This window comes from Trypanosoma rangeli, assembly GCF_003719475.1.
Source record: "Trypanosoma rangeli strain AM80 chromosome Unknown Tra_15.4_contig_00083, whole genome shotgun sequence".
In the NCBI taxonomy this organism is placed as follows: Eukaryota; Euglenozoa; class Kinetoplastea; order Trypanosomatida; family Trypanosomatidae; genus Trypanosoma; species Trypanosoma rangeli.
In genome coordinates this window covers 24,245-42,745 of record NW_021705827.1, presented here as the reverse complement: position 1 = coordinate 42,745, position 18,501 = coordinate 24,245, and the positions used below count along the sequence as shown (strand labels likewise).

General features: G+C 54.8%; 10 protein-coding genes across 10 annotated transcripts, besides 15 other annotated features; 1 reads left to right on the top strand and 9 right to left on the bottom strand.

Annotated features, from left to right (window-relative positions):
* Nucleotides 1–786: 786 nt before the first annotated feature.
* TraAM80_03271 (putative glycogenin glucosyltransferase) lies at nucleotides 787–1,104 on the bottom strand (the record flags this gene model as incomplete). The annotated part of the gene is made up of 1 exon (XM_029380248.1): nucleotides 787–1,104. One exon carries the CDS (start codon nucleotides 1,102–1,104, stop codon nucleotides 787–789), a length of 318 nt encoding a protein of 105 aa, XP_029239920.1.
* A 291-nt stretch (nucleotides 1,105–1,395) lies between these two features.
* On the top strand, nucleotides 1,396–1,863 carry TraAM80_03270 (uncharacterized protein; the record flags this gene model as incomplete). The annotated part of the gene is made up of 1 exon (XM_029380247.1): nucleotides 1,396–1,863. One exon carries the CDS (start codon nucleotides 1,396–1,398, stop codon nucleotides 1,861–1,863), a length of 468 nt encoding a protein of 155 aa, XP_029239919.1.
* Nucleotides 1,864–2,140: 277 nt separating this feature from the next.
* TraAM80_03269 (protein kinase) lies at nucleotides 2,141–3,253 on the bottom strand (the record flags this gene model as incomplete). Its single annotated transcript, XM_029380246.1, has 1 exon — nucleotides 2,141–3,253. One exon carries the CDS (start codon nucleotides 3,251–3,253, stop codon nucleotides 2,141–2,143), a length of 1,113 nt encoding a protein of 370 aa, XP_029239918.1.
* A 12-nt stretch (nucleotides 3,254–3,265) lies between these two features.
* Nucleotides 3,266–3,301: a microsatellite.
* Nucleotides 3,302–4,199: 898 nt separating this feature from the next.
* Nucleotides 4,200–4,241: a microsatellite.
* Nucleotides 4,242–4,796: 555 nt separating this feature from the next.
* Nucleotides 4,797–4,821: a microsatellite.
* Nucleotides 4,822–5,059: 238 nt separating this feature from the next.
* Nucleotides 5,060–5,104: a sequence feature (A-rich).
* A 100-nt stretch (nucleotides 5,105–5,204) lies between these two features.
* Nucleotides 5,205–5,231: a microsatellite.
* Nucleotides 5,232–5,327: 96 nt separating this feature from the next.
* Nucleotides 5,328–5,366: a microsatellite.
* A 351-nt stretch (nucleotides 5,367–5,717) lies between these two features.
* TraAM80_03268 (uncharacterized protein) lies at nucleotides 5,718–7,292 on the bottom strand (the record flags this gene model as incomplete). The annotated part of the gene is made up of 1 exon (XM_029380245.1): nucleotides 5,718–7,292. One exon carries the CDS (start codon nucleotides 7,290–7,292, stop codon nucleotides 5,718–5,720), a length of 1,575 nt encoding a protein of 524 aa, XP_029239917.1.
* A 289-nt stretch (nucleotides 7,293–7,581) lies between these two features.
* Nucleotides 7,582–7,713: a sequence feature (A-rich).
* Nucleotides 7,714–9,109: 1,396 nt separating this feature from the next.
* TraAM80_03267 (protein translation factor SUI1) lies at nucleotides 9,110–9,439 on the bottom strand (the record flags this gene model as incomplete). Its single annotated transcript, XM_029380244.1, has 1 exon — nucleotides 9,110–9,439. One exon carries the CDS (start codon nucleotides 9,437–9,439, stop codon nucleotides 9,110–9,112), a length of 330 nt encoding a protein of 109 aa, XP_029239916.1.
* Nucleotides 9,440–9,578: 139 nt separating this feature from the next.
* Nucleotides 9,579–9,625: a microsatellite.
* A 177-nt stretch (nucleotides 9,626–9,802) lies between these two features.
* TraAM80_03266 (uncharacterized protein) lies at nucleotides 9,803–10,555 on the bottom strand (the record flags this gene model as incomplete). The annotated part of the gene is made up of 1 exon (XM_029380243.1): nucleotides 9,803–10,555. The coding sequence occupies one exon, from the start codon at nucleotides 10,553–10,555 to the stop codon at nucleotides 9,803–9,805; it is 753 nt and encodes a 250-aa protein (XP_029239915.1).
* A 272-nt stretch (nucleotides 10,556–10,827) lies between these two features.
* Nucleotides 10,828–10,855: a microsatellite.
* Nucleotides 10,856–11,460: 605 nt separating this feature from the next.
* On the bottom strand, nucleotides 11,461–12,375 carry TraAM80_03265 (uncharacterized protein; the record flags this gene model as incomplete). Its single annotated transcript, XM_029380242.1, has 1 exon — nucleotides 11,461–12,375. The coding sequence occupies one exon, from the start codon at nucleotides 12,373–12,375 to the stop codon at nucleotides 11,461–11,463; it is 915 nt and encodes a 304-aa protein (XP_029239914.1).
* Nucleotides 12,376–12,405: 30 nt separating this feature from the next.
* Nucleotides 12,406–12,434: a microsatellite.
* A 127-nt stretch (nucleotides 12,435–12,561) lies between these two features.
* Nucleotides 12,562–12,609: a microsatellite.
* Nucleotides 12,610–12,612: 3 nt separating this feature from the next.
* Nucleotides 12,613–12,636: a microsatellite.
* A 188-nt stretch (nucleotides 12,637–12,824) lies between these two features.
* Nucleotides 12,825–12,848: a microsatellite.
* A 435-nt stretch (nucleotides 12,849–13,283) lies between these two features.
* Nucleotides 13,284–13,334: a microsatellite.
* A 147-nt stretch (nucleotides 13,335–13,481) lies between these two features.
* On the bottom strand, nucleotides 13,482–14,081 carry TraAM80_03264 (uncharacterized protein; the record flags this gene model as incomplete). Its single annotated transcript, XM_029380241.1, has 1 exon — nucleotides 13,482–14,081. The coding sequence occupies one exon, from the start codon at nucleotides 14,079–14,081 to the stop codon at nucleotides 13,482–13,484; it is 600 nt and encodes a 199-aa protein (XP_029239913.1).
* Nucleotides 14,082–14,352: 271 nt separating this feature from the next.
* TraAM80_03263 (UDP-Gal or UDP-GlcNAc-dependent glycosyltransferase) lies at nucleotides 14,353–15,555 on the bottom strand (the record flags this gene model as incomplete). Its single annotated transcript, XM_029380240.1, has 1 exon — nucleotides 14,353–15,555. The coding sequence occupies one exon, from the start codon at nucleotides 15,553–15,555 to the stop codon at nucleotides 14,353–14,355; it is 1,203 nt and encodes a 400-aa protein (XP_029239912.1).
* Nucleotides 15,556–15,772: 217 nt separating this feature from the next.
* Nucleotides 15,773–15,791: a microsatellite.
* Nucleotides 15,792–15,798: 7 nt separating this feature from the next.
* TraAM80_03262 (uncharacterized protein) lies at nucleotides 15,799–18,339 on the bottom strand (the record flags this gene model as incomplete). The annotated part of the gene is made up of 1 exon (XM_029380239.1): nucleotides 15,799–18,339. One exon carries the CDS (start codon nucleotides 18,337–18,339, stop codon nucleotides 15,799–15,801), a length of 2,541 nt encoding a protein of 846 aa, XP_029239911.1.
* Nucleotides 18,340–18,501: the final 162 nt, after the last annotated feature.

Sequence of the window (18,501 nt, the reverse complement as noted above, 5' to 3'; positions counted from 1 at the left end):
CGATGACAGCTGCTCCATTCTTATAGCGAAAACGAACCTTAATCGTGCGAGCATCGCGGTGGCGTGGTACAGCCTCCACACTGTCCCACTAGGAAAGGAAGGACGCGCACCTTCTGCTGTGCACCACAGCCTCAGCCCCATACGTGGGTTCTGGAAACCATTGGGAGCAGGCCACTACGTCATCGCTTGCCCGTATCGCCTCTGGCCCCTCACTCTGGGGTGGGGTTAACCCTGGTGGGGCTTGACGCGGGACTTCCGAGGTAGAAGGGACAAATACGGGCTTCTCTCAATCCCCCGATGCCTTGAGACACACGCACAACCGACGATGCAGAGGCGCTTTCGCACCGCACGTTGGACGCTCTCGTTTGCCATACATGGAGTTAACATGACAGGTCTGCATTCGGACGTTAAAAGAGGGGTGATGCTGCTTTGGAATATCCCATGATGTGTGCTTGCAGAGGAAAACAACTTCCAACGACGCCAATGAGTTGACACGAAGGAAGCTCAAGGCTTTTTCGACGCACTTTAATTCACCTTCGCTACAAGCCTCGTTGCAAGAGGTATTTTCCTCAGACACCACCACGCGCAGACCAGCAAGAGTCGTATCGTATTGCGCTGCCGCTCTTCGTTCCAGGCCATCAACTGCACATAACTGTGAGCCGTGTGCCGCATAACTCACATACTTTCCGTAGGACTGTATTTCGCAGGGGCGTTGGCGTCTCAAGTGAGAAACCTAATCGCATCTCGCACCGCCATACACTTTGCGTGCAGTTTCTCATACGCCTCCTACCAGAGTCGATACGGTGCTGCAAGTTCCCGCACGGGTTCATTTGCCCTGAGGTACTTCGACGGATGCGGAGGATCTTCGCGGTTGTACCACGGCTTCCATGAACTGCGGTAGTGGAGTCCAATGACCAGACTAATAAGGGGATCAGCGGGATAGATGTAAATGCTAAGGAGGTGGTTCAAAACAACGTACCGCGATTTAAAGTAGCCACGGATAATGCATCCATCCCTGCCGCTGTGACCCTGCTGCCGACCATCGGTTTTCAAGCTACGCAGCATAGCAAGAAACACCGCACGGGAGGGTATCAGGAGCATCATCCTTGTTTGAAACTAGTTTTTGGTTTGAATGCCAATGACGCCCACGTGGTGCTCGTCGGGCAATTCGGTGTCGAAGACCTTGTCCAGGATGCGCACCATCAACATATCCCCGTCGAACATCGCCACGCGGGCGTATTCGGTGAGGTTTAAGACATGCAACTTCGTAAACGTGTCTTTCAGGCGCGCGCGTGGGGCGTACACAGACAAGTCATCGACTTCCAAGAGATGACTTCACCCGGCGCAGCGCAGCCGCCCGCGACTCTCCGCTGAAATACGCCCCTCAGGGAAGATATGCACGAGGTCCACCACCCCGCCTTCCACGTGGCTGGAGTGCTGCGTGACCGAATACCCCAAGACCAGGGCCCTGTCAACGTAATCCTCATTGGTGATGACAACGGCGTACACCACTTTTCCCTCCAACATGGCAGGCTGCGGCAAATTGCGTTGCGGTGCCGGCGCACGTTGGGGTTGGCGTCCCTCTTTCTCTCCCTCACGCCTTTGCGTTACGCTGCAGCATCAGACCGCGCCAAAGGCACTCGAACAACAGTTGTCCGCAGCGACACACACGGAGTCCTGCATGTAATCTGCGAAGTCGCTTGTGCCATAGAAACAGATGCATTCCCTGTATTTCCTGCACACCAACTACAACGATACCGCGTGTGTACACCCTTATTTCCCCTGCGACTCAGCAGCACGATAATGAACGTTTGTTACCAAATACCCAATTACTTTTATTTCATTCGCTTGTATTCCGCGTAAAAAAGAGGAAGTGACGAGGGAAGTGACATACACAGGCCATGGAAGCAAAACCTGGTAAAATGGTGAGTGAACAGAGAGCAGCACAAGGGGGGAAAAAAGAGGAGATTCAACAACTGAAAGAACGAATTTCGGTTGCAGCATCAAAACAATGCGTTCACACCCTGCTTCAAGCGCATACACGCACACGCGCCCGTGCAGTGGGAGGTGGGTGGATGAGTGGGAGCGACGGAAATAAATGATCCCCACACCCCTCTTCCGTTCTCATTTCTCCCCACCATCACAGCCCCAGCGTGAGCTCGTTGTTTTCCTCTGCGTACTCTGCAGGGAAAGGCTCATGCAGATCCACTTCAACAACCCTGAAGAAGCGATGTCGCAGAACCTCACCCCAACCACCACCAAAGCCGAGTCGCCGTTCTGGGCTGCGCTGCATCAGTCCCGTAAGGAGGTCCCTAAGAGCATTCCAAACGCCAGGAGAGTAGCGTGGACCGCAGGCAGTTCTGTAGCGCTGCTCCGCAAGTGAACATCCCTCTAACACTTTTATCTGTAGTTCATCCTGTGTATAGTTTCCACTGCGCTCCACGAAGGATCCCATAAAAGGTTGCCCCGTTAAAAGTTCGAAAAGGAAGGTACCAAAGGCCCAAAAGTCCACCATGAAGGGATGCGCCAGCAACGCTTCCGTCTCCGCTGCCCGTGCGGTGGGAAGGAGCTCTGGTGCTTGCAGATGACACGTAATACCCCGCGCCAGCTCCTCCCTGCCAACCACGCCTCTCATTTCAGAGTCATCTACACCGCTTCGTACAACTACGGCACTGGCGAAGTCCACAAGCCATACATGACCCCCATCCCCGAGGAGGACATTCGGCAGTTTGAGATCGCCGTACACCACGCCCTTGCTGTGAACATGCTGCAACACACTGGCAACCTGGTGTGCAACCTGCACGGCCACGGACCAACGAAGGACCCGAAATGTATGAAAGAAGCGGTCAATGGAGGCGGCCTTGACAAATTGTGTAACGAGGACAGGCAAGCGCTGCGGGGCGCAGCGCTTCTCCTTCGCAAGGAAACACGAGGTGTCAAATAAATCCTCAACACACTCCACAAAGACGGGAATGGATGGATGCGGACACACAAGGGCGTAAATCATCGCTTCGTGCAGCGTTGGGTGCGCTACTCCATCGTGGCACGAGACGGAGGCGCGATCCCCATGATCCTCATGGCCAACACGTGCTGTATCTCCCTTGTGACTCGCTGGCAACAACGAGGGTGCTGTCGTCACCTTTAGCGCCACCGGGCCCAAGGTGTATCGGGCATGACAATTCTGCTTGAACACCGCCGTGTGCGAAAGAATTGCAACAACAGTGCTGTAGTCAAACGGCGGTTCAGGCGTCATGCTTCCACAAGCAGAGAGAGAGAGAGAGAGAAGAGAGATGAGAGAGAGGTGGCAAAGAGGAAGGAAATAAGCAGGAAAGGCAGAAATAAAATGACAGCGAAGGCATATGCAGTTAGAGGCGGGACGAAGAGAGTCGCGGCACCCTCTACCTGCCGCCGTCGCTCGCCATCTTTCCGTCTCTCCACTTCAAGGACAATGACAAGGGAACATAAACAAAAAAACACCAACTCAAATAAACAAAATTTATTTTCCTTATCTTCGCCTGCCGATGCGCACTCCATTACAACCCTTTGCTGCAAATGTCTGGGTAAAAAAGAGGGGTGCCGCCGCATATCCCACGCGAGGAGACGCACAGGCAGAAACAAATATTTTCCTAAACGCCTCCCTCCTCACCGCCACACCCCTCGAAGGAAAAGCAGAAATACCACATGAAATTTGCGGGCATCCCCTCAGCCGGAAGGCCACACGCCTGGTAGAAACAACACCCCTCCCCCCTCCCCCTTCCTCCATTTCCTTTCTTCGTTGCCGCTTCACTCCTCCTTCCGTCGTTTCTATTCTCGCCTCCAGTTCTTTCCGCCCCTCCTCAATGCTGCCATCGTCCTCCGCTGCGCAGCCGCGTGTGGGAGGTGTCTGCGGTGGGGAGTTTCTGGTGTATGCAAGCGTGAAATGAGGGGGCAGCGCTACGCTGTTGGCCCACCGTCAACGGCGCCGCACCATTGCCCCCTCCCCATGCCTCTCATGTTTTTTTTTACTCCACACGTGTTCGCCCGTCTCGCCACCGTTGACACAACGCGCAGGGTGGGCGGGCGGGCGGCAGACACAAACACGGAGAGTTGCAGCAAAAAAAAAAGCAAACAAGAAAATGTAATTCAAGCGATGACGTTCATGCACGCAGGGACACGTTACATAGAAAACCCCACACAGACAGACGCCTAGAGGGTGACTCGAGGGAGAGAGAGAGAGAGAGAGGCAGTGAGCAAGGGAGAGAAATCAGGAAAACATGTCCAGTACCCAAACTCCCCCCCCCCCCACCACGCCTTACATACGCACCTCTTTTTTTGTTGGCTTTCGTAAAACAGCAACTCATGCACGGAGAAGCAAACTGAAAACAAAACGAAGGAAGGGAGAGGAGACAACAAGGAGAAATTCCCGTTTAATAATAAACAAAACGAAAATCAGACATAGATTGTCCAAGCAGGAGCGCAATCCTGGGATTTGCCCCTCCCCCATCTCTCCTTTCCCACCGTATCTGCTTCCCCCGCGTTTTCTCTTGAGATAATTGAGAGAGCAGGAGGTTGGGCAAAAAAAAAACAAGTAATCGAAGGATAGCACCCGCCGTGGATTCATCGCAGCTGGATACGTGTATGTATCAGCTAGAAGTAGCCACATATGCCTAGACTTGACAATGGCAAGGGGCTGAAACGTCACGAATAACACTCACCTCTCCTCAATGATAAAAGTGATGATTATTCTCATCATTTCAAGAGGCTGAAATAGAATTAGTTTGCGAGTCCGTAGGGACAGCCGCATTTGCTGTAAATAACCAGCCAGCCATCCAGCCAGCAAGCACACGCACGCACACACTTAAGAAGGTGGGTGTTGCCGCATCTTACCCCACCCCCCTCTCTCGATCCCCGCATGAGCGTAGGCGACGCACAGGAGTGTGACCATGTATGTTACACGCAAGCGAGCCACACTTATAGCGGTCCGGATAACACAGGTGCGTGTGTGCTTGCAAGAAGGTGGTAGACAAAGAAGAAAAAATGACTGAGCGGGAAGCCGTTGAGAAAAATCAGTTAGCTTCGAATTATTATTATTATTATTATTGTTTTTGTTTTTCTGTTTGTTTTTCACTCTCTACCCCTCTCTTACACTTTCTTGCCTTCCCTCACACAAGCGCAAAAACCAAAACCAAAAACAAACACTTCCTTCGCTTTTCCTCGGAGATCCAATATATATATATATATATGTATATATAAGGCTTTCCTTCTCGGCTACTGTCTGCTCCAACTGAGGGGTTGTCTCCGTCCAGACGGGCATAAGCCTGGTTATACACCCAGTGAGCGTTCAAGGAAAACAAAAACAAACAAACAAACAAACGGAAAACAAAAAAGGAGGAAGTAACAACGAAAGACGTGGAGAGGAGAGACAAAGTTAGCCAACAACAACAAAAAAAAACCGCAAAAAAGATGCAGAAACTATCCCCTCCCTTTTTTTCCCCCTTTCACCCACCCGTCCTCCTCGCTTCTTCCTTAGCGGGTCATGTAGGGAATGCATATGCGCGGGGGCAGTCTCACAGGCCACCTTTCGTGCCATCTTCCTCAAACAAACAAGAAAAAAAAATCTCCTCAGTGTTTACTTCCGTTTCTTCTCTTCCCACCGTTACAGCCACACGCATCCCTCGCTTCTCCTCAACGTTCCCTCTGCAGCAATATCCCACAGATACGCCAGTTCTTGGATGCATCTACACCGGACGCCCCCGACCGGGGGAAAAGGGCGTGTCACTGTAAGGTCCCTTCGGCCTCGCAATCCCGAGGGATGTGTAGCTGCTGCGTAGCTCCCCCCAGTGGCGGATGCCTTTGAAGTCCATCGGTCGCAGCGCCCCGGGTGTGGGTTGTCCCCAGTTCAGCTGTGTGTTTTGGTTGGGGCGCAACGCTGGTGACTGGCGGTCGCCTCCTGGAAGAATACGCTTCACCGTCACCTTCTGCTCAGTGAGGTCAAAAGAGAGGCCGTAGGAGTGGCATAGTTGCTTCAGCAACTTCAGTTCATCCTTGCTGAGCTCGCTGCGTTGGCACACGAAACCCTCATGTTCCGTACTGACGCGAAGGTCACGGATCAGCTGCTGCAGGGAGGTTTCCCTCTCCCGCTCCGCTGCCCCCTTTTCCTTCTTTTTAAACTCAACCTTGAGTTGGCGCGAGCCAACGAAAAACCGCTCAAGGCGCAACTTATTTTCCTCGGCAACCTCACGGTTGGGGTACTTTACAAAGACGACGTTTTTGAACACCCCCCTCTCACTGCGATGCAGGCGAATGTACGACGGCTTCTGAGGAGTGACCTTTTCAACTTCCTCAAGGATGCGCTCCGTCTTGGACAGGCTTGGAAGCCCTTTTAAGACCAGCGAAGTGTTCAGAACAGAACGATTGCGAGCCACAATAATCACAGTGGCCTGCGGCCACCTTTTCTTCAGCCACTCACTGGCCTTCTCTGCCTCACTACTTTCGGCATAAAGAAGAGAAATAAGGTGGCCCCGTGAAAGTATTTCAGAAGGGACAGACGCTGGGAGGACCAAGTCAGGAGGCAGAGCGCCGTTTGGTGACTCGTCGCTGTCGTCGGCCGGCGTCATAGGAGCCGCTCCCGACGCTAACGCCATTGGTGTACGAAATGGTGATAGACTCACAGCGTGATGACTTAACTTACGTGTCGATGGCGCCAAATCATCCATGATTGCTGATTCCGCTGAAGTAACCGCTGCAGCCGCCGGTACGAAAATGGGAGCCCCTGCATCTGAAGCAGGAGCAGCATTGTTTTCATTAGTGGTAGAATTCACTACTGTTGAAAGCACTGATGGCGCCGCTATTGTTGTGCCAGCTGCGGTGGCTGTAGTGGCATCAGCACCGCTGGTTTGTTCCGCGCTGCCCTGTTCCGTGGTGCCAGACGCCGTGCCACAATTCCTTCTGGCAAACAGTACACGCGGCGATCCAACGTCGTAGACACGAAGTGGCGTTGTGGCGTTACAGTTCAACTCCGAGTTGAGTGTGGCGAAGGAGACTCCCTTTGGAAGCACGCAGTTCACAAAAAAATCATCCATGTCCTGCTGCCGCTGAGAGATTCGATTTTTCCCACGGCGTCCCCTGCGCGAACGATGCCCTCCTTTGCCTGGAGAAGCGTTCTCCTTCTCGGACTGGGCCTCCGGTAAAACGGCGGGACTTGGCACCATCGGTTGTGTTGAGGCAGCAGTCTGCGGCGAGTCACGCCACGAACTGATGACAAACATCTCCTTCTGCTTCGCCAGCGGAATAAACTCGGGTGTAAAGGGCATTTTTTTCAGTTTTTCTATTTTTAGCGTTTATTTTTATTTCTTCTTTTTTTTTGGTCTTGTTTTGTTTCCTCGCCGTTGTTAATTCTTCTGCCGCCTTGCACCCCCCCCCACCGCACTGCCTGGCAGACAAACACGTCACGGCGCCGCAGCGAAACACACACACACACACCCTCGCAGGGAGTCAAGCACAGTCACAGGGCGCCGTGGACTGGTTCAGGAGAAAATAACTGCAATGAAATGTAAGAGATCTTCGCAGGGCGTGCTGGTCCCCTCGCCTCTTCTTATCACCTTTTTTTTTCTTTTTTCTCGTTCCTCCTTCTTTTCCTGTCGACCTCCCGTTTTTTTTTCTTTTCTCTTACTTTTAAGAATGCAATTTTTTCTTTTTTCTTTTTTCTTCTGCCTTCCTTTTTTTTTTTTTTTTAGAAAAAAGGTTTAAGCTTCTCTCAGTGGTGTGCGCCTCCTTTTTGATTTGTTGCTTCGACGAAGTTGGCGCCACTTCCAGCTCAGTTATGCGTGGGAGGAACGAGGCCTGCTCGCCCGTAGTCTTCTTCCTCCTGATTGTCGTCAGTGAAGCCCGCGCCCTCGCTTCTTCCTGTTCCGCTGGTCTGACGGGGCCGGCCGGCACGAGGGGAGCGGAGGATGCGACGCGACTGCGGTACCTGTCGTCCTGCTTACCACAGCGGGAACGAAGCGACAGTCACGCACGGAGGAAGAGACGGCAGGGACAAAGAGGCTTCTCTTTTGCCCCGCTTCCCCTGTTTCCTTTTTTTGTTTTTGTCTTGTTTCCTTCTTTCCTTCCTTTTGCGTTTCCTTTTACGCTTAACTTTTTAGATGCGCGCTCCGTCTGCTTCGATGTGGTCGAGCGAAGGCGCACGCACCACACTTCGGCAACGATCCCCGAGTCTCCGTGCAGGCACTGCCCGACACAGCAAGGCGCAAAGAGGATGAGTACCGCGCGGTGCCGGGAAGCGAGGAAACCGACCGCCACCCCCCGTGCTATTCAGGCTGCAAGCAAGAACCAAGGACAACTTGAGCCACGTGTGCGTGGGTCAAAGGTGGGAGGCGGCAACAACGGAAAGGTGAAAGAGAGAGCGAGCGAGGAAGCGGGGTGTGTAGCACAGCGAGCGCACAAGGGAATAAGCGGAGGCGGTCTCCACCGCACCGAAGCCACACCTCCTCCCCTTCCCATACCAGTCACATAAGCAGCAGGCCGCACCGCACATATGTGTGCGTGTCTGTGCGCCGCTCCCTCGTACAGAGGCACAACTCTCCAGGCGCCGCACAAAACCGCAGCGTCGTCCCTTCTCCTTTCCCCTATTGTGTCTTAGGTTTAGTTAAAAATTTTCTCTCTTCTTCCTTTCATTCTCTTCCTGTCACAGTTCTGTTGCCTGACGCTTTTTAATTAACGCCTCTCACACCTCACCGTCTCATTCATTCATTCAGCCCTCTTTTTTTTTTGTTTTGTTTTCACGGTTTTTGTCTCACATTCATTCCATTCGGCTTGCATGACGGCGAGGCACCGAACTCTGCCACCGCCTCCACATCCACCGGAGAAGTGTCAAGCCAACACGTCTCCCCCGCCAGCAACGGCAGTAGCAACACCTGCAACATTAAACGTCTGGCCGCGGCGACGGCGAGAGGAGTCAGGACGACATCCCCCGTTAACGACACGCACAGCAACAAGGCCCCTGCAAGCCCCGCACGAGGCAGTCCGGTACTGGAGCTACTTCATTCTCTCTCGCCCGCTCTCCGTTCCGCCCTCCAACTGCACACATACACAAGGCCATAGGTATGTAGATGTGTGCGTGTGTGTTGCCTTAGTTCAGCGAGTGAATCTCTAAGTTCTGCTCTGTCGCCATGTTCTCATCGAGAAGAAACCGCTTAATCTCCTCGCTCCAGTTGCCCTGCAGCTGAATAACAGTGCCCGCATCCGGTGTTGTGATGACAGTGCCGTTGCAACCCCAGCGCCGCTGAAATTCACGGCTGATGCGGCGGAAGTTAAGCGCCTGGTTGAGTCCTTGCACGGATGTGACAAATTTCTTCCCCTTACGCTGCTGTACGCGAATGTGCACCTTCTGCGCTTCCAGCGCCTCCAGCACGGAGCGCTTCTGCTGATCCACGAGCGTGGCAACCCCGGCGTTTAGCATTACTGGGTATGCGTCTGCAAGTCCTTTACTTTGCCTGGCGGCTTTTTATGTTTATTCACCCACAAAGCGCCTTTTCCTGCCCGTTCGTTCCTTCCTTCGCTCCGCGCAGACGTTTGAAGGCATACACCAGAGTATACATAGAGAGAAAAAGAGGAGGATAAAGAGAAAGGAAAAAACAAAAACAAAACAACAGGCAGAGGGTTGCAGTGGCGGCGGCAAAAGAAGAAGGACAAAAACCATCGACCCTCCTTGCAAACGACACCACCACCACAAAAAAAAAAAGAGGGTACCAACGAGAAAAGTGAAATACGGCAGGGCACCACCAACAGCACCCGCCCCTCCCCATACATCAACATGACGATTTCACTTTACGTTTCTGCTCTGAAACAGCCGTGGCAAACAGGTGGAGAAGGATATCACCACCGGCACACCAAACTTCTCCAAAACACCCCTGCTGCTTGTGTAGCAGATGCGCTGCGACACCTCCTCTCCCTCTTCAGCCTCCGGCACGGGGTCCACAGGCCGTGCACGATTGCCATGAATACGTCGGCGTTTTTCCATAGACTTGCCTACGTTGTACGCCGACACGCCTCCCGCCGAGGTTATCAGCATCGCACCCGCCGTGTCGTGTTCCCCCGCCGCCGCCGCTACACGAACTTCCCGCGCTCGTTTATGCGCCCTTCGTAGCCGCTCCTCCCGCGGTATTGTTGACAGCGGTCGCAACCGGAGAGTTGCAGCCTTCGGTGCGTCTGTTGCGGCGGCGCCTTTGCGATGCGGCACGTTCTGTCCCATGCGCCGCAGTGCACGCTGACGCTCCTTCTGCCGCTCCTGCCGCTCCTCCTGCTGGAGCATCGCCTCCGTCGTCACCTCCGCGTCGTGCAACACGCCCTCCACCTCCTCTTCAGAGAAGTCGCTGTCAATCTCGTCCATCGCCTCCTCCCCGCTGCTGCTGAAGGCGCTGTCAGTCGTGGCCTCGCTGAGGTCGTTCAACAGGTTCTCCTCCTCCGAGTTGAGCCCCTTCTCAAGGAGCTCCTGCATCAAGTTGCCGCGGTTGGCGCGTCGCGGCCGCAGGCTGTCCTCCACGTCCCACTTCCCATCGTCAGCAGCGGTGCTCATCGGTGGTTGGCCGTGGCCGACGGGCACAACACCGCGCTGCCTCCTTCGCTTTCTTTCTCTTGCCGCTGGGTTCAAGAGCTGCGGGCGCACAATCCCACGCGCCTCGCAACGGGCAAGGTGAAGAGGCAAATGAAAATAATAATAATAAAAAACGCGGAATAAAAAGAAACGTGCAAGTACTTTCCAAGACAACGGCAAGCACGGGGAGACGCGGCGAAGATTGACACGACTCGGAGCAGACAACAGCAACAACAAAGTAGCAAACGGAGAGTAAAAAAAGAAGAAGAAGAAAAAAAAAAAGGTGAATTCAGCAAACGCAGGGAGGGCGGCGATAAATCGGCCACGCGCGCCTTTACGACGACCACCCCTCCCCTTCTTCCCCACTCCCTGCCGACCCACAAACTGCAGAGATAATGCCGGCTGTTTCCCCCTCCCCCTTCCCCTCCACCCGCACCCGGGCTAAAAGGACTGCGAGAGTCCGTGAAGGGACATGCCACGACACCACCCCAACACAGTTACTTTTCCTGCCTTTCTCAACTTCTTTTTTTTTTATTTCTTCACCCTATTATTCTCCTGATCGCTCTCCCCTGGTGGAGTGGCGGCATGGGACGGTGGGGGTGCCGCGCGCAATCTCAGAGATGATGACAGAAACTTTGCATTCCCCACCCCCTCCTTTTAAGTTATTCTTCCTCCAGTTGACCTCTCGTCACCACACCCTTTTCTCCTGGCGTTTTGTTTACGCCATTTTGGGTGGTGGCGATGATGACGGTGGTGGCGGCGGATAAGGAGGACACTCCACTCCCTACTTCCTAATTCCCTTACGTCCTGCCCATCCACAATGCCTTGTTGCCGCGACGTTTGGATGCGTTTCGCCACCTCATTTGTCTGAGGTTTTACTTCCACCCTTACCGCTCCATGGAGCCAAGTATTTGGGCAATGCGCACAAAGATGTTGACGACGTTCAGGAACATTTGCAGAGCATCCTGCACGTAATCGCCAGCGCCGCAGCGGGCTCGTTCAATCATGGCCTGCGTATCCACCGACACAAAAAGCGAGAAGAGCGCAAGGCCGCCGTACAGGATGAGTGAGTGGGCGAAGGCAGTTGGGTAGAAAAGGTTCAAAATCGAAATTGCCACCATGCCCATTAGCATCCCGAAGAGTGGACCTTGAAGCGCCAGCAGAGAGGCCCGGGGGCATAAGAGGGCGGCAGCACTGAAACCGAAAAACACCGCCCCTGTGAGAACAACGGCGGTGCCAAGAACACCTTTAGCCAGCGTCATCGCTACCAACGGAGCCAGTGCCATGCCCTCAAGAAGAGTAAATGAAAAAAAGAGGGCTAGCTTCAACGTCGGGTCTCGCGGTGGGGCAAAGGAGAGCCACAAAAGCGGCACAAATCCACCCACCATAGGCAGCCAAAACGGCATGGACTTTCCTAAGGCCGTGGCAAACATCAAGAAGGAACCAACACCAGCCACGGCTGAACCGGCGGCAAGAAGTCCATACACTTTCGAAAGGTGCTGGCGGACGTACGGCGTCAGGCTATCGGCAGTGCTGCCACCCCCAAAGTTCTCCCCGCCGTAGCTCATCGGGGAGGTTACCGGCTTCACCATTTTTACCCCACGCATGCGCTGCAGTGGCTGCAGGGAGAAGCCGCGCCGTGACAGGCGGAGAGTTGGCGGAGCCATCAGCGAGTTCTCCTTCAAAGCAGGGCAACTGCGTGTCTGTGGCTGCTGAAGCCACCTTCCCGCAATAAAGATGCTCAAGCCCGTTGCCATGCTGAGGCTACGGGAACTCACGCAGGGATTGAGCCGACGCAACATGTTTATTTTTATCGCTTTCGCGCACACGCTGCGGGCGGGCGGGCGGGCGGGTGAGTGGGTAGATGTACTCCTTTGCTAGTGTGAGGACAGCCCTTTTATTATTCAACTCCCTCGCTTGTGTTCCTCGTTCCTCCTCCTTTTACGTGGACCTCTATACAGTGCGCTCTATCTCCCACAGCACTCAGCACAATCAAAAAAATAAACAAACACAAAAAACAACAACTTACCAAACAATAATCTCTCTCTCTCTCTCTTCTCTCTGACAAACACTTCCCATGCACCCGATTGAAGACCAACAACAAAAAGGAAAGAACAGTAAATGTCTACACTCGCCAGCAACGCACAGTGATCGCAGCCCCGAGGGTAGTCTGAATGTGCATGTCAACAGGGACAGGGACATATACATGTGTAGGGAAGAATACGCTGTCCTCCATTTACACACCATTAATTATATATATATATATATATATGTAGTCGAAACACTCTCCCTCTTCTTACTCGATGTTGTCGCGGCCCCTGTCGCTGAGACATGGCCCTGATTACTATAATAGCGGAGAGAAGGGCGAACATTAATAACGATCCTGAGCAAAGCCAGACACGATACGCCTTGTCGCGTTCGCTGTGCTGCACATCCACCCACCCACAGCTGTATAGATGAGTGTCTTTGTCGTTGTGTTCCTCATGCCCCTTCTTCGGCGAGTATCGCCTGTACAAAGGCCAAACCACACGTGTGGGCGAGGCACACTCGCATAGTGCCCCTTTGAAAGCATCCACCCCCCCCCCCAAGACACCCCTCCGTCTGATTCTCTTCAGGGTGCCATCACGGCAGAGACCAAAGAGCGAGACATGCAAGGCAAGAGCCGTCAAAAGGCACAGCGTTAGCATTATGGTTGCAAAAGACACACGTGAAGAACACAGCAGCAAAACAACAACAACAAAAAAACAAGCAAACAAAAACACCCTTTCGCTCTGTTCATTCACACACCTGCGGCATTCGCTCCCTCCGCCGCACCCCACTTTTGTCCACGGCAGACACACGACTGTGATATTTGCGGCAGTCATCCACACACACTCCCCTTCCTTTTTTTTTCTTTTCTGTTCTCCCTTTACTTCTTTCCCTTCCGATGCTTCTTGTCTCTCGCAGCCGCTGCAGGGCCTTTTCTGTCGCCGCCCTTCTTGGCCTTCTTCTTCGCCATCACCCCAGCGGACCGCTTTGTTTCACGCTTCTGTTGTTTCCCCTTCTCTTTACCCTCCCGCCCCATCCGCGCAGCCTGCCGCGCCATCGTGCGGTTTTCCACCACGGTGTTCACTGACTGCTGTAACTTCTCTATCCGCCCCGCCCACTTTTTCGCCGATCTCCGTTTTTTGTTGCGTCGCTTTGCCAAGGCCTTCGCCAGGCGCTTCGGGTCGTCCTTCACCTTCGCCCCGGACGCGCGGCGCAGGGCAATGTCAAGCAGATCCGCCTGCCGCTTCTCCAGGCCTGTCTCAGATCCCAGCAGGGATGCGTGGGACTCCGTCTGCCGCTTGGCGTGGCGAAGCAGCGAGGCCAGCTCGCGCACGCCGCCCCCCCGTTGTCCCACGCGCTTCATCTCCTCAAACTCAAAGTTGCCAAAGGAGAGATTGAGCGGAATGGCATCCTTCCCCGCCCCGGCGGCCACACACCCCGTCGTCCTCGACGCCGATTTTGGACGTCCACGGAAACCCATATGGCGTCGTCAGGGGGTTCACTACAGCTTGCAAAGCAAAAAACAAAAAAAATGCATATACACATACAGTAGAGAATAAGGCTAAACATAAACAAACAAAGGACAAGGTAGACGTCGTGCGATGAATCAGGTGGAAACAGCTGCGGTCCAAGGTGCACGTGAGAGGCTCGCTTGATGCTGGTAGCAAATATGTATTCCCTAGCAGCCAAAGAGGGCCATGCATCCCCTTTGCATCCTCCTCCCTGCCCCCCCTCCCCCAGGAGAGCACACGTCAGCAGTCATAACTGTACCGCACCTGCCCCACTTCCCCAAGAGGGCCGGAGCGACGCTTAAAGGTCATTGGCTTCACCGTGTCAGCGCTCCGATTGGCGAAGCGGAGTGCGAGCAGCGCGTACTCCTCCTCCTTTAAGTGATGTACCACGACGGAGCGAGACGTGACGCGCGCCCTATTGGCGCCCGTGTGAACATCATGAAAGCGACACGTTTTTTCAATCACAAAGGCAATGTTGGGCCTTCTCATCTCGTAGAGAGCCCGCCCCAACATCACATCCTCGTGCTCGGCATTGAGGGAACTAAACCGGGCGGCCTCAGCCCGGTTGGAGGAGTCGAGAGGCGAATCTAAGAGGCGACGTAGTGGGCTGAAGGCGGTGATGTCCTCCACCACGTCTCTCGCCATCGTGATGCACATGCCACCGACAAAGTAAAACACGCTGCTGCGGTTGCCCTTTTGGGGCAACCATTGCATCACCCGCCCCCAGTACAGCCCACGACGAGGCAGTGCGTGCAAGTCGGCAAGAAACTGTGGGACACGAATAAACACATCATCGTCGGCCTTTGCAATGTAGCTTGCATGAGGAAAAAGGCGAAGCGCGGTAGTGTACCACATCATAGACTTGCGGCTTGTGCCAACCTCTGCTGCCAGTCCCCAATGACCACTACCGCCAATGCGTTTCCCTGTAGTGGGGCGGCCATCGTTCATGGCTAACGCCAACACATCAGAGAACTGCGCGGCCTCCTCCTGCACAGCCGACGAGTAAACATAGCCTTGTGAGTGGTGACGCCCAAGCACAAACAAGACCAGCATATCCCCGGTAAAATTATTCGCCCTCGTGGCGACCCCAACATAGCGTAGCCACGATGCACGCTGCAGGTCACGACGCAGCCTGTGCGGCGGGCTGTCCACAGACGGGACACCGAGCACGACTAAAAAACGCCGCTCACACCACGTCTTCCAAGTACGGTATGGGATGTGACGCAGCACCTCCGGCCCACTCCCCAGGAGGAAGCGGTAGAGCGCCTCAGCAGGGACCGCGTCCACGCTCCACGGCATGAGTGGTGGGCCAACAGCGGCGTCCCGTGACAAGGGCGCCACAACGACGACGACCACCACCGCCAGAACGCACACCAGCCCGACGAGAAGCAGGGCAGTCTTTGCCCTCGCCTTGGCCCGGCGACGCGGGGCGGCGCGCGACATCCCCCGCTGCCAACCCCCCCCAAAGAAAAGGAGAATAAACAGACAAACACAAAATATATAAGAAAAAAGACGACCAAAAACATAATAATACGACGAGGTGTCCGGAGGGCGAAACCAGCAACAAAGTGAAAAAATAAAGGGCCCATAGAAGAGCGCGGGTCAGAATAAAAGTGCCCCACCGGCCCACTTGTGCAGTCACTCAAACACACACACACAAAGAGAGAGAGAGAGAAAGACCACAGTTTACGCTTCGCCCAATTTGCCGAGATGATCGCCGAGTTTGGTGGCAAGCAACTCTGCTTGCCGTTGGCGCACAGCGCGGGGAAGTGCGTGACCGTGGCGCCTCATCTTATCCATCCACACCATGAGCTCCTGTTCCAGCTCCTGCTGCTTCTGCTGCAGCGGGCATTGTTCTCGCCCACCCAACGTGCCGTCACCCGCCACAGTCAGAGCCTCAACGTGCACGGACTTTTGAGTGAGTGGGTCTACGAGGTAATCTGGTGGGAGCTCACAGCCAACCACCAACGCGGCAAGCACCGCATCCTCCACCTTGCACTCTTCTTTCTCCTCCACAGACAACCTGCCTGTGTAATGCCTCGTCTCTGTCTCGTCTTTGGCTTGTTGTGCTTCCTGCTGTGGCACTTTGGTCGTCATCGTCCGGAGCGGCCACACATGCTGCTGCACAATTTCTCGGAGCCGCGTCACCCCGTCCACCTCACCCACACCATACAGCACCTCAATAGGCATCGCAGCAAGAAAGTCCTCCTCCGTGTCACTGCTGACGTCGTCCGAGGTTTTAGAGGATCCGCCGCTGCCGTCTTTGCACACACGGGACACGTCCCCCGTGGCCTCAGCTAGCGCCGTGTCACGCGTTGTTAACGCGGCGTGAAGTAACATGTCGTCAACACGCGTGGCAAGGGGATCGTTCGCCTCGTCACCGTCCACTACGTACCACACGTGCACTGGCGCCGCCTCCGCCGCTGCGCACAACTGAGGCGTTATATCCCTGCCGTGCTGTTCGTCGTCAAGAAGGAGGCACTCGGGGTTACAGATGCTGCGGCGAGAACGCTGGGCACCGCAACACTTTTCAAGCGCCGCTTGCACAGAGATGCAAGTTGATGCGTCAGACATCTCCGCCTTCGTCAGGAGAGCAACGACACCAAATGTGTTTAGCTGCTCTGCAGTGAGTTCAGTTTCCCGCATAACGGCGCTTCGAGCCCCACCGAAGGAGTGTACGTTGACGGTGGCGTCGAAGTAGCGATTGCAGACATTTACTGTCGTCAGCGGTGCATCAATGGAGGAGGACGTCAACGAGAGCAGAGCCACCGAGTTGGGGCCCGAGGTGACAGGGAAACACCTTTGTAGGGTTGTGCACAAAAGCTCCTCCTCCTCCTGAGTGGAGGGGGCACACGCCCACAGCAGTACACGATTCGAAGGCTTCCCCGAGGTCAACAAGGACGTCGTCGGCGGTGATGATGGGGCGGGAGTGCGCTGCGGCCACTCAATCGTGTGAATGATCTCCGCAAGCCGGTCAGCTCCAGAGGTGCCAAACTCACGTGCTTTCTCCTCGTCGCGCGCCAACTCCGAATCCGCTACGCACACCACCTCAATCCCCTGCTCCTCGATGTAGTGCATCTCAAAAGGAGACAGGGACTCGCCCGCACTTCTAGCAAGGAGGACACAGTCGTCTACGCCCCACAGACGGAGGTGCTCGATGAGGACGGGCAGTTGCGGAAACGTCGTTCCCTTCCCTGCCCGCCCTGGCAGCGTGGGGGGCCAGGGAACAATGGCCAGTTTGGGACGCCTGTCAAGGTACTGGGCCAGAAATAAATCCACCATGGCGGGACAGAACAACGCAGGGTGCAGACACTGCACCCCCACCGTCGCAGTGTAGTACTTGTTGGCAAGTTTCAGTACTTTCTGCTCTCCCTCCTCTGAGCTCCTCCAGGACGAGGTTTCTCGTTGCTCCCGAGTCTTGGCCTCCGCCCCCAACGGCCACTGTGCAGTGAAGAAGCGACGATCCCTGCAAGCTGTACACAGCCAATGAAGGACGTCCTCCCCATTGACACCTATAACCGCCAACAGGTTAGTGGAAGCCGCGCGACGCCTTACCACATGCCTATCAGCATCACTGCAGGTCTCGTTGAACACACGACACGACTCCGGCCACATTGTGTTGTGAAGAATCTGACACAGCCGTGCAGCCCCTCGATGATCTCCCCCGAGCAGACCACTCCGCTCTACCCCTGCTGGCAGCACCTCAAAGCCCTCCGCATGCGGCACGTACTCAAAACCATTGGCCACACAGGCATCGTACCACATTTCGTCCCGCACCTTCGCGCCGGCTCCTCTGAAGTTCATCACAACACGGAAAAGGCACAAATGGGGAACATGGTGCCAGGAAACTTGATCCGGATGCACGGACCCGTCCACAAGTAATACGCAGCCCGTCTTCTGCACAGATGGCGGCTGCATCAACCTCGACACCAGCGAGGCATCTGCTGCGTCTGCTACCTCAGCAGCAGTGGCAGCCATCAGGGCATCACTATCAGTGATCACGACACGAACGCTTGCAGAGAAGTACTTGTTGCTGACAGGGATGCTGGGGAGGGTGGCGCTCCCACCACCGTACACACTCGCCGCAACTTCCTCAGGCCAGCGGAGGAGTTCCGCTCCGAGTTGAAATGCCTCGCCTCCACTGCCACTGTGGCACTCCACTAGGAGGAGGTAGCCAGAGTCCGCGGTGGGAGCCACAGACAAGTTTGGCTTTGTGCCTCTTGTCATCTGTGAAAAATAGATAAATGTGTGTGGAACCCCCCCCCTCCCGCTCCCCCCCAAGCGTAACTAGAGTTCTCCTAATCAACACGGAGAGAATGAAGAATAAAAGAGGAAAAAAAAACCAAGTGGGGTTGTACACAGGCAAATGTAGTCAAAAGCACTTCACTG